The sequence below is a fragment of the Hypanus sabinus genome, chromosome 5 (assembly GCF_030144855.1).
Source record: "Hypanus sabinus isolate sHypSab1 chromosome 5, sHypSab1.hap1, whole genome shotgun sequence".
Lineage (NCBI taxonomy): Eukaryota > Metazoa > Chordata > Chondrichthyes > Myliobatiformes > Dasyatidae > Hypanus > Hypanus sabinus.
Genome location: NC_082710.1, coordinates 150628077 through 150641820, shown reverse-complemented (window position 1 = coordinate 150641820; position 13744 = coordinate 150628077). Strand labels below are relative to the sequence as shown.

Here is a 13744-nt window from a genome sequence, read left to right as displayed (position 1 = left end):
GTCCATGTAGACATACTCTCCCACACCAAATTGTCTATCAACTGACATCTATGCTTAATTTCTTGGTTCTATCTACGTGTCAATGGTGGATGCCTTCATGGACTTGCAGACACGTATACTCACCTTGCGGCCGGGAACACCCTGGATTCCTGGAGCACCAGATTCTCCAGATTCACCCTGGAAGAAAAGCAAAATTTAATGTTGGGATGAGGAGGAAGATCATTACACTAGTCCAATCAAGGCTCCAAAAGATCACCTCAAAGTCACAACTCAACTTACCTCGAAGTCAAAGGAGCTCTTCCCCTTAACCCCATCCACAATCCCTGATGCCCCTAATCGAGACATCACCCTCAAAGTCTTGAGTTCCCAGCCCCAGCCCCAAGCTCAAAGCTTCACCAAAATTAATCCTCCATCAGAGACATAAAATACAGGACTAAATCTTAAAATAATTGATTATACATTCTAGTTAAAAGTAATCCCTCTTTATTGTCTTTCTGTCCAGTTCGTTGATGACCAGATATCTCACACTGCAGTCCCTCTGGCTTACTGATCATACCACTCACTGCTGATCTTCAGATATAACACCCTGTTACTGACATCTAAACTATGTTCACTGTGATCTCTGCTACATTTGCTTTAATGCATAGACAGGGAGAATTCAACCGAACATCATCTAACCATTATCTCTTGTTCTGTTTCTTACCTTGCCAACAGCCCACTTGGCCTAACTGGTTGAAGACATTTACAGCCCATCTTGACTCTCCCAAGACTCTAATACTTAATGCTTTAAATGCATAAAGAAAATTGCAGGAGGTGTCAACCCCGGATGTATAGACAAATTCTAGATCCCAGGTCTTTTAGAGATTAAGAAGACATCCAGGTACTTTGTTCATACACTGGAAATTATATTTCCACTATTCTGTCTGACAATGGCTCCTAAAACCTTGCCACTCTAGAAGAGGAAAATGATATTTCTCCAGTCCCCTTTAATCCTTCCTATTTATAAAGTTCAAAGCTCAAGTTAAATTTATTATTGAAGTGCATACAACCCTGAGACGCTTTTTCTTAGTTGCATACTCAGTAAATCCAAGAAGCATAATAATCAATGAAAGACTATGCCCAGCAGGACCTACAAGTAACCAATATGCAAAGGACAACAATCTGTGCAAATACAAATGAAATAATTGAAATAATGATGATAAATATGTAAGCAATAAATATCGAGAACATGAGATGAGTCCTTGATAGTGATGGGGGGCATGTGAAGATAAGTGAAGCTGTCCCACTGATTTATGAACTTGATAACTGAGAGGTAATAACTGTGATGGTAATAACTAAACCTGATGGTGTGTGTCCTGAGTCTACCAAACCTTCAGGGCAGCAACAAAAATAGAGCATGGCCTGAGTGTTGTGGGTCCCTGATGAATGAAGTTGCTTTTCTGTGACAGTGACCATGTAGATTTGCTCAACGGTGGGGAGGACTTTACACATAATAGACTGGGCCATATCCATTACATTTTGTAGGACTTTCCATTTAAGGGCATTGGTTTTTCTATACCAGGCCACGATGCAACCACTCAATATACTTTCCACTCCTCATCTATAGAAGTTTGTCTAAGTTTTAAGGCCATAAGATATCAGAGCAGAATTAGGCCATTTGATCCATCAAGTCTGCTCCACCATTTCATCATGGCTGATCCAATATTCCTCTCAGCCCCAATTTCCTACCTTCTCTCCATATCCCTTCATGCCTTGAAGAGTCTTTTAATCTCTGCCTTAAGTATACATAAAGGCTTGGCCTCCACAGCTGCTTATGGCAAAGAATTACACAGATTCACCACTCTTAGCTAAAGAAATTCCTCCCTATTTCTGTTCTAAAAGGGCGTCCCTCCAATCTGAGGCCATGTCCGCTGGTCTTCGACAGTCCCACCACAGGAAACATCTCTTCACGTCTACTCTATCAAGGATCATCACCATTCAAAAGATTTCAATGAGATCACTCCTCATTCTTCTGAATTCCAATGAATACAGGCCCAGAGTCATCCAACACTCTTCATTTGACAAGCCATTCAATCTTGGAATCATTTTGCTGAACCTCCTTTGAACCCACCCCAATTTTGGCACATATTTTCTAAGATAAAGGGCCGAAAACTGCTCACAATACTCTGTGAGGCCTCACCAGTGGTTTATAAAATATCAACATTATATCCTTGCTTTTATATTCTAATCCTCTTGAAATGAATGCTAACACTGCATTTGCCTCCTCACCAGGAACTCAACCTGCAAATTGAACTTTAGGGAATTTTTCACAAGGACTCCCAAGTTCATTTGTACCTCAGCTTTGTGTATTTTCTCTCCATTTAGAAAATAGTCAACCATTTCATTTCTTCTACCAAAGTGCATGATCATACAATTCCAGATGCTGTATTCCATCTGCCATTGCTTTGCCCATTCTCCTAATCAATCAAAATAATTCTGTAGCTTCTCCAATTCCACAAAACTACCTGCCTCCCACCTATCTTCATATCATATCATAATATTAGTAAGACAAAGGAGATAGCAATGGACTTTAGGAAGACTAAACCTGCATTGCTCCCTATTACTATTGATGATGAGGATGTGGATGAGGTGAGGACCTTTTAATACCTGGGGATGCACCTGGATGTCAGACTTACATGGAGCACTAACATAGAGGGTGTGGTACAAGAAGGGTCAGAGTTGCCTCTACTTCCTGAGGAGACTGAGGTTCTTTGGAGTATGCAGGCTTCTCCTTCACTTGTTCTACCAGTCTGTTGTCACCAGTACAATCTTCTATGCAGTGGTGTGCTGGGCAATGGCATCAACATATGTGATGACAACAGTCTCAATAAACTGACGAGACAGACTGGCTCTGCATTGGGAGTCAACTGGATACACTAGAGGCTGTTGTAGAACAAATGACCCTATGGAAAATCCTGGCAATTCTGGACAATATTTCTCACCCTCTGCATGCCATCTTGGCTGAACAGAGGAGCACATTTAGTGATAGATTAAGACAACTGTGCTGCCTCAATGAGTGCTGTATGAGGTCATTCTTAGCCCCGGCCATTAGGCTCTATAATAAGTCAACCTATAGCCAGAGAAGTGATTACCCCCACCTGTTTGATTGTTTCTGGAAACTAATTTTTTATTCTTTCTATTTCTCTTCTAATATTTATATCTGTGCACTTATATCTAATGCTACTGTGACACTGCAATTTCCTTTAGAATCAATAAAGTGTCTATCTATCTATCTACCGTCTGCAAACTTTTCAACAAAGTCATCAATCCCATCAACCAAATCATTAACATATAACGTAAAAAGAATTGGTTCCATCGCAGAGCCCTGTGGAACACCACTAGTCACCAACAGCCAACCAGAAAGTGTTCACTTTATTCACACTCTTTGCCTCCTACCAATCAGCCACTGCTTTATCCATGCCAGAATCTTTCCTGTAATGTCATGGGCTCATAGTTTATTAAGCAGGCTCATGTGTGGCAACTTGTCAAAGGCCTTCTGAAAATCCTCTTTAATCCTCTTTAATGTTATCGGTTAACTTTCTTTTGTATTCCATCTTTACTTTGTTAATTACATTTTAGTTACCTTTTGTTGGTTTTTAAAAGCTTCTATATTCCCGCTAACTTTTGCTCTATTATATGCCCTCTCTTTGATTTTTATGGTAGTTTTGATTTCTCTTGTTAGCCATGGTTGTATCACCTTTCCTTTAGAATACTTCTTCTACTTCTTTGCAATGTATATATCCTGTGCCTTCTGAACAGCTTCCAGAAATGCTTCATGATGAAATATGAGGGCAAATTAGCCAATTAATATAAGGCAGGATACCTAAAATTTTTTCAGTTATATAAAGAGTAAAAGGGAGGTAAGAATTGATATTGAACCACTGGAAAATGATGCTGATGTGATAGTAATGTGGTCAAAGAAATGGCAGATGAACTTAATGGGTACTTTGCATCTGTCTTCACTGTGGAAGACACTATCAGTGCACCAGAAGTTCGTAAGTGACAGGCAGCAGGATTGAGTGCTATTTCAAAGGAAAAAGTGTGAGGCAAACTCTAAGGTCTTAAGGTGGATAAGTCACCTGGACCAGATTGACTACATCCCAGAGTCCTGAGAGATGTTGCCGAAGAGAGAACAAATGCATTGGTCATGATTTTTCAAGAATCACTTGATTCTGGCATGGTCCCAGAGGACTGGAAGATTGCAAATGTCACTCCACTCTTTAAGAAGGAAGGCAACAGAAAGGAAATTAGGGCAGTTAGCTTAACATCCCTGGTTGGGAAAGTGTTGGAACCTATTATTAAGGAGTAGGTTTTGGGGTACTTGGAGATTACTGATAAAATAAGTCAAAGTAAGTGTGGCTTCTGTAAAGGGAAATCTTGCCTGAAAATTATTGAGGAAGTAATAAGCAGGGTGGACAAAGGAGAGGAAGTGGATGTTATTTACTTGGATTTTCAGAAGGCATTTGATAAGATGCCATACATGAGGTTGCATAACAAGATAAAATCCTTTGGCATTACAGGAAAGATACTGGCATGGGTAGAGGAAAAGCTGACACGCAGGAGGCAGCAAGTGGGAATAGGGATTTTTTTGCTTGACTGCCAGTGACTAGCAGAGTATTCTTCAGGGGGTCACTATTGGGACCACTACTTTTCACATTGTTTGTCAGTGATATGGACAATGGAATTGGTGGCTAGACTTAGACAAATTGGAAGAATAGGCAAGAAAGTGGCACCTGGAATATAGTTTTGGGAAATGTATGATAATGCATTTTGGTAAAATGAACAATAGTGTGGACTATTATCTAAATGGGGAGAAGGTTTGTTGCATCTGAGGTGCAGAGGGACTTGGAAGTCCTCGTGCAAAACTCCCAGAAGTTTAATTTATGGGTTGAGTCTGTGGTAAAGAAGGTAAATACAATGTTAGCATTTAATTCAAGGAGAATAGAATATAAAAGCAGTGTCTTTATGAGACACTGCTCAGGCCACATTTGGCATATTGTCAGCAGTTTTGGGCCCCATATCTTAGAAAGGATGTGTTGACATTGGAGAGAGTCCAAGGGAGGTTCACAAGGATGATTCCGGGAATGAAGGAGTTAACATATATTTGGCAACTTTGGGCCTATACTTACTGGAATTTACAAGAATGCTGGGGGATCTTATTGAAACCTTCCAAATGTTAGAAGGAGTAGATAGTGTGGATGTGGATGGGGGTATCCAGAACTAGAAGGCACATCCTCAAAATTGAGGGGTGAGATTTTAGAACAGAGATAAGGAGGATTTTTTTTTTAGCCAGTGACTAGTGAATCCATGGATTGTTCTGCCACAGACGGCGGTGGAGGTCAAGTCCATGGGTATATTTAAGGTGGAAGTTGATCATTTCCTGATATGATGAGAAGGCAGGTGTATGGGGTTGAGTGGGATCCCGGATTAGCGGTGATGGAGTGGCAGAATAGACTCAATGGGCTGAATGGCCTGATTCTGCTCCTATGTCTGATGGACATGATCTTATGATCTAACCCAATGTCACCTCTTTCCAATTGTTTTAGAGGTCATGCCGAATTTTCACAACCTCTAAGGAAGTAGAGGTGCTCCCATACTTTCTTCAAAATTGCACTTACATACTAGGCCCTTGACTGCTTCTAAGGATTGATAACAGCAAGGAAGTTAAAGTTGCTGACCCTCTCCACCTCTGATCCCTGGATGCCCACTGGCTCACGTACCTTCAGTTCCCTCCTTCAGCTCCCTGGTCTGTTGGCACTGTGAGAGGTTGTTGTGTTCCACTCAGAATGATTTTCAGTCTCCCTCCTATATAATTTGTCACCACCTTTGGTTCAGCCAACGACAATGGTGTTGGCAGCAAACTCAGATATGGCATTGGAGCTGTACTGGGCCTCAGTCACAAGTATGAAGCAGGTACAGCAGAGGACTAAGCACAGAGCCTCATGAGGCACCTGTGCTGATGGAGGTGGGGAGATGAAGTTGCCAGTCTGAGCTGACCTGGTTCTACAATGGAGGAAATCGAGAATCTAGTTGCACCACAATGTATTGAGGTCAAGGTCTTGAAGATTATTGATTACTTCTGAGGGGATGATGGTACTGAATGTCATCCTGCAGTCAATAAAGATGTATACATCTTTACAGGCCAGATGTTCCAGCATTGAGTGAAGGACCAATGAAATGAGATCAGCTGTGGATCTGTTGTGCTGTTAGGCAAATTGGACTGGACTCAAATCACTTCGCAGGCAGGAGTTTATATGTTCTATCACCACCCTCTCTAAACATGCCATCACATTGGACGTATGTAAGTGCTACTGGACAGTAGTCATCGATGAAGGTTACCACTTTCTTCTTGGGCATCGGTATAATTGACGACTGCTTGAAGCAGCTGGGTACCTCAGACTGCAGAAGCAAGAGGCTAAAGGTGTCAGTAAACACTCCAGCCAATTGATCAGCATGGTACTCAGCTAGCAATCCCATCTCGGCTGGATATTTTTCATGGGTTCACCCTCCTGAAGGATGCTCTCACGTTGGCATCAAGGACTGAATCACAGGGTCATTTGGGGCTGTGTGAGTTTGTGAAGGTTCCTCCATGTTTTCTCAGTCAAAGCAAGCATAGAAGGCAGTGAACTCATCTGGAAATAAGGCCAACCTAGGTTGCTTGCTTTCATTTGTAAGTGGTAACTGTATTCAAGACTTGTCACAGATGTTCAGCATCTTTCAGTAATTCACTACATCCACATTTTATTCCCCATAACTAGGGATAGATTTTGAATTGGACACTGCTCTGAGAAGATTAACCAGGGTGATCCTAAGTATGACAAGGATTGGTTGAGTATCTGCTGGATGTGTTGTCCAAAACTAATAATGACCTTACTGAAACACATGCAGTTCTGGAGGCCAAAGCAGTCTACATTCAAGGAGAATAGATCATAGAACAGCACAGTTCTTCAGTTCACGATGTTGTGCCAATATTTTAGCCTACTTCATCATCAAACTGATCCCTCTCTCCTTCATAGGCAATAATCTTACAGTTTTCGTTCATCCATGTGCCTAAAGTGGCATCTATGCACCTCTTAAATAAGCCTCTATCATTACCCCTGTCAATGCATTCGGGAAACTTTCTGCGTAAAAACCTCTATGACACCTCCCCTAAATTTCCCTCCTCTGAGGTTAGAAGGATGTCCTCTGTAATTAGCCATCATTGTTCTTGGAAAAAGAGACTGTCTAACGATTCATAATCTTAGACACCTCTATAAAGTTGCCTCTCACCCTCCTTTGCTTCAAAGAGAAAAGCCTTAGCTCATTCAACCATTCCTCATAAGACATGTTCTCTAATCTGGGCAGCATCCTGGTAAATCTCTTCAGCATCTTCTCTAAAGCTTCCACATCTTTCCTATAATGAGATAATCAAAACTGAATGCAATACTTTAAGCACATCCTGGGTAAAGTCCTGCTAACCACTGAGCACATCTATGTAAAACTTTGCTGTAGGAAAGCAGCATCCATCATCAAAGATTCTCACCACCCAGGCCATACTCTTCTCTCATTGCTGCCATCAGACAGAAGGGACAAATGCCTCAGGATTTTCACCACCAGGTTCAAGAACAGTTGCTACCCCTCACCCAAGAGGCTCTTGAACAAAAGGGTGTAACTACATTCTATTTCTGCTGTTCCCACAACCAGTGATCTCACTTTAAGGATTCTTTATCTTGTTATTTCATGCTCTTGTTATTTATTGCTATTTATTTATATTTGTATTTGCAGTTTGTTGTTCATTGATTGAATCTGGTTACAGCTACTGTTCTTGTTTTGCTGAGTATGCCCACAGGAAAAAGAATCTCAGAGTTGTATGTGGTGGCATGTATGTACTCTGATAATAAAATTTTACTTTGAACTTTGAAGAGTGGCCTAACCACAGATTTACAGACCTGTAACATTACCGCACAGATGTTTCTTTTCTCAAGGGAGGGACTGACACTAGATGATATGGTCCTCCAATAAGTGGGTACCCATTTAAGATGTAATCATAGAGCATGGAAATAAGCAGTTGAAACAATTTTGTCCTCACCAACCAGGTGTACCCTGCTTTATTAACCCCATTGCCCAACACTTGGTCCATAGTCCAAAGCAATTTGAAGTGTTCATCTAGAAAAAATTTGAATGCTATCAGTGACCCAGCTTCAACCACTCACTCAAAGCCATAAGCCATACGGTATAGAAACAGGCCTTTCAACACTTTTCATCCATGTTGGCCAAGCTCATCCCATATTCCTCAAAATATTTCTTATCCATGTGTCTGCCCAAGTATATTTTAAATGTTATTATTGTACCTGCCTTAACCACTCCTTCTGGCAGCATTTTGCAGCCAGAGAGATCTTGGGGTCTGAGTCCATAGGATGCTCAAAGCAGCTGCGTAGGTTGACTCTGTGGTTAAGAAGGCGTATGGTGTATTGGCCTTCTTTAATCATGGAATTGAACTTAGAAACCAAGGGGTAATGTTGCAGCTATATAGGACCATAGTCAAACCCCACTTGGAGTACTGTGCTCAGTTCTGGTCACCTCACTACAGGAAGGATGTGGAAACCATAGAAAGGGTGCAGAGGAGATTTACAATGACGTTGCCTGGATTGGGGAGCATGCATTATGAAAATAGGTAGAGTGAAATTGGTCTTTTTTCCTTGGAGCAACAGAGGATGAGAAGTGACCTGATAGAGGTGTATAAGATTATGAGAGGCATTGATCTTGCGGATAGCCAGAGGCTTTTTCCCAGGGCTGAAATGGTTGCCACAAGAGGACACAGGTTTAAGGTGCTGGGGGAGTATGTACAGAGGAGATGTCAGGGGTAAGTATTTTACTCAGAGAGTGGTGAATGGGCTGCCGGCAACGGTGGTGGAGGCAGATATGATAGGGTCTCTTAAAAGACTATTAGATAGGTACATGGAGCTTAGAAAAATAAAGGGTTATGGCTAAGCCTATTAATTTCCAAGGTAGGGACATTTTCGGCACAAGTTTGTAGGCCAACGGGCCTGTATTGTGCTGTAGGTTTTCTACGTTTCTATACCACACTCCGTGTGCAGAAGTTGCCCTTTAGGTACATTTTACTCTCCCTTTAGACCCTCTAAGTTCTTGATTCCATAATAGGTCCTTCATCTCATTATCGTCTTTAATCAGCCTTTCTGTAGTCTTGAAGGCTCCAATTATTCATCCCCTAACTTTCCCTTGATACAGAGTCAGTACAACAGGCTCTTCAGCCCATCTCATCCATCCAGACCAAGATACCTACCTGTGCTAGCCCCATTTTCCTGTGTTTAGCCCATATCCTTCTAAACTCTTCCTGTCTGTTTGCCTGTCCAATTTTTTTCTAAATGTTGACATTGTACCTGACTTTACTATTTCCTCTGGCAACTCATTCCATACACTCGCCACCCTCCCTTCTTTAAAAAAAAATCTTATATGTTTCTCCCCTTCTGTGAAGCCTTCCTGTAGCTTGTGAAGAACAGAAGTACAAACACCAGCCCGGTCCTCCAGAGGCTAGTTTGTTGACAGCTCACCTTCTCACCGAGAGCCCCTGGGTTTCCGATACCACCAGGAGGACCTTGGGGACCCTGCAAAGGAAAACAATGCCAAGAATGAGGTGGGGAGAGTTGGCTTAGGGATTTCCAAAGTGAATTGAAACGAGTGAAGAGAAACTGAGCTCACATCTGCTCCAGATGGACCAGCTGGACCTCTTGGACCTGGGGGGCCTGGCGGACCCTGTGAAGTGGAAAGAATGAGAGGTCAGGTGACTGTCTCTTGTGGCACTGCCAATGAAGTCTGACAGTACAAAGCAAAGTGCATGCTTTCTCCTAACCAATGCTACAACACAGTAACATTTGATTCACTGATATGACCATGCCAATAATGCAAGAAATCAGTGGGGTACTCACCATGGGACCAACGTCACCAGTTTCACCCTTCTCCCCTGAAGGCCCGGGCATTCCCTGAAATACAAAACAATAAGTCAGAGAATCCCTGAAACCAGCACCCTTAGACCTCACAATCTACTTACCACAAAATTGTGCTGTGCAAAAGATACAGTACAGTACACACAATGGCATCAAACTGAAGACAGGGCAATCATTGGGTAACATGTCACCTTATAGATAATGAGGACGATAGTCTCGGGTTACTTGCATGTCATTGATTATGAGTGGAAAGGAATGATTGATGGAATCTAATCCCAATAAATGTAAGGTGATGCTTTTTGTGATAATAAGGCTGGAACATACACAATGACTGGAGGAGACATACCCGCTTCTCACTTAATTATTTATCTATCTAGTTATTTGTTGTTTATTTATGTTTGTTTATTTGTTCACTCCTTCATTCTAACATAGGATATTTTTCAATCTTGTACTGCCCTGCAACCAATTTCATGATATATATCAGTGATAATTAGCCTGACTCTCTTTCTGATGCTAACAGAGGTATATTGAAGAAAAGAGGGATTTCAGTAGACAAGGATCCCTGAAGGTGACAGCACATATTGTTAAAAGACCATCTTGCACACTTAGCCTGGGCTTAGATTATAAAAGCAGTGGGGTCTTGGAAAAACTTTATATAACATTGGTTAGACCACAGCTGGAGTACAGTTTGCAGTTTTGGTCACCACACCTGCAGGAAGGATGTGACTGGACTGCAGAAGGTACAGAGAAGATTCACCTGGACCTTAACTGGGATGAATTGTCCCCACAATGACAAGTAAGAGAGAGTTTGGATTTGTTTTCCTTAGAGTGGAAGAGGATAAGTGGGGAATTGATTAATGTGTAAGATATTATGAAGGCCATGAATAGGAAAAGCAGGAAAACTCGTTTCCACAACACAGAGGTGGACCAAACTGAGAAAATAGCTTTAGGGTATTGGATAGAAGGTCAGGCAGCATCTCTGAAAATAAAGGATCATCAGCATTAAAACAGGAACTCTGCTTTGCTTCTCACGGATGTGGCCTGAACTGCTGAGTATCTGTTTTTATTCTGAAGTTCATCTCAGAATCGAGGGAGGTATGAAGATTATGATTGATCTGTTACAGTGAGAGGGGTGAAGGAGGTGTCCAGCCCAGTGATACTGGTGATCGGGCAGCTTTCACTGGGTCATATGCTAGTGTAGCAGTTAGCATAATGCTTTACAGCACCAGCTGTAAAATCGTAGTTCAATTCCCACCGCTGCCGGTAAGGAATTTGTAAATTCTCCCCATGACCACCTGAGTTTCCTCCAGGTGCTCTGGTTTCCTCACATATTCCAAAGACATATGGGTGAGGATCTGTTATTCCAAAGACAGATGAGTTAGGGTCTGTGAGCTGTGGGCATTCTATGTTAGTGTTGGAAGCATGGTGGCACTTGAAGGATGCTCCCAATACATCTTCGCACTGTGTTGGTCATTGATGAAAATTACACATTTCTCTGTGCGCTTCAACGTTTCAAATTATGTGTGACAAAAAAAGCTAGTTTTTAATTTAAACTTTATACAGATAGAGCCTGTGATGGGAACCACCATGGTGGCTTGTATACATACAGTTCTGACTGGGAGAAGACATCTGATTACCGTGCAACCATCTCAGCTTTGGCTACTACCTGTAAGCTTTGCATGTGGAAATTTTGTCTCCTAGAGGAGAGTATATGTCTGGAATTCACTCCCCCAGAGTGTGTTGGAGATTATTAGCTATACTTGGATCACAGATTCACAAATTTATACAGCATAGAAACAGCCCCATAGGTCCATCAAGTTTATGCTAACCATCATGGCTATTTATATTCATCCTACCTGTCTGCATTAATCTCATATCCCTCTATTTCCTTTCCATTTAAGTACCTGACAAGGTGCCTCTCTATTGCTGTTCCTGTTCCTGCATTCAGCACCTACTCTAGCAGTCCATTGCCAATACTGACTATAGGGTGATAAATGTATCTTCATATCTTCATATCCCCTTTAATCTCCTCCCTCTCACCTTACGCAGAGTCTACCATGGCATGATGTTGATGAGTTGCTAAGATGAGGAAAGCAATGGTAGTTGGAATCTAATCCCAATATATGGGTATTTGGAGAACAAAAATATTTCCAGTACATTTTTGGACAGGTTCAGTCTTCACTTTCTGTCGGGGATAGATAAATATTTTAAAGACCAGAGAATTGTACAGAAGAGGAGATAAGACCATGATCAAATTGAACGGTAGTGCAAGCTTGAGGGGCCAAGTGGCCTACTCCTGCTCCTATTTTCCTGGAATCTTGTGTTCAGAAATAACCATTTTTATTCCACGCTTTATTCTAGATTAACTGAAATTAAATTCTCCAGGTGGGCTTTGAACTTATGTTTTAAGATTCATCTAGCAGGCCTAATTAAATAAAGGAACTGACTATTGGACAGAGGACAAATCCAATTCTAACTCTCTCCCATTGGATATCTGCACACTACCCCTCCCCCAGCCACCTGCCTACAGGAAGTCTCATTTACTCTCTCTGTTGGATCATATACAACCTTCCCTAGCTGGATTACTGAACACATTTCTCCAGCTTCTCCTCCAAGTCTTTCCTCATTCCTCGTTGAAGTTCATCCCCTCTCCCCTCTCCTGCCCCCCACCCCAGTTTCTCCTACACAGAGTATGTTCCAGTTCAGTTCTCCCAGGTCCCCAAATTGAACCTTCACCTAGTCCTCTTCAATCTTCATCACACCATAACTCCAGAACAATCCCATTCCATCATCCCAGCCCCAGGCATGCTACCATTTAATATTCCCAGCCCTACCCTTCCACAGCAAATACTCACCTGCAGACCAATTGGACCTGGTGAACCCGGGAAACCTCGTGGCCCTTCATCGCCCTTCTGTCCAAAGTGACCTTGCTGACCTCGTGGTCCAGGCTCACCATCTGCGCCCTGAGGGAAGATTCAATCAATGGTGAGGGAGTGCCAAGCCTTGAGAAAGACTGGACCCCAGCAACATCCAAGCCCCTACTCAGCTCTCCCCTCCCCAATGCACACTAATGTAGCATTCTCCCAATGGCTTTGCAGGAAGCCTCAGGTACATCTGTAGGCAGTAACCACTCCTGTTCCTATTGGAGATACTCTAGGGACCCTTGGTCCACACACTGACTATCCTTGCAAACTGCACACAGAGATGTTCTGATTGGACAAGATACTGAGAGATTGACCTAAAGTGGAGAACACCATGAAACAACGGAGAACGTGACTGAGCATGATCCATGGCATGGATGGCATGGAAGGGCAGAGACAACAGTGCCAGAAGTATTGAACCTATCCAGGGATTCAAAGGGCATTCTGAATATTGGAATGCACAAACCATCAACAATTATCACTGTGCATGTCAGGAACTTTATTCATTATTTAACTGTGACTTCCATTACAAAATGTCACATTTTGCAGGAGGGGAGGGTAATAGTGAAACTCACTTGGGGTCAAAGCAGGAGCTGACTCTCACCCAGTGATTGTGTAAGATGAGCACTCAAATATAGGTCCTGAGTAGATGTTGAACTCTTCATGAGGGAGTATTATCAACAGACACTGGGGATAGAGGGGGGTAATGTTAAACCCTGCCCACCCGCAATCTCAGGTTTTGCAGATGTGCTAAACCTGCAGGCTCATGGGTACAGGAGCAATGGTAACCCTTCCACACTGGTACAAGGGGAGAGGATGCAAACCTGAACACTGGGGTGT

General features: G+C 42.3%; 1 protein-coding gene across 1 annotated transcript in view; it reads right to left on the bottom strand.

Annotated features, from left to right (window-relative positions):
- Positions 1-13744, bottom strand: part of LOC132394459 (collagen alpha-1(V) chain-like) — a 251204-nt gene that overhangs the window by 41036 nt on the left and 196424 nt on the right. The window contains exons 46-50 of the mRNA XM_059970642.1: positions 12839-12946; positions 9966-10019; positions 9739-9792; positions 9591-9644; positions 124-177 (exon numbers count right to left, since the gene is read on the bottom strand). Coding sequence (XP_059826625.1) covers positions 124-177; positions 9591-9644; positions 9739-9792; positions 9966-10019; positions 12839-12946 — 324 coding nt within the window. The remainder of the gene's footprint in view (positions 1-123; positions 178-9590; positions 9645-9738; positions 9793-9965; positions 10020-12838; positions 12947-13744) is intronic.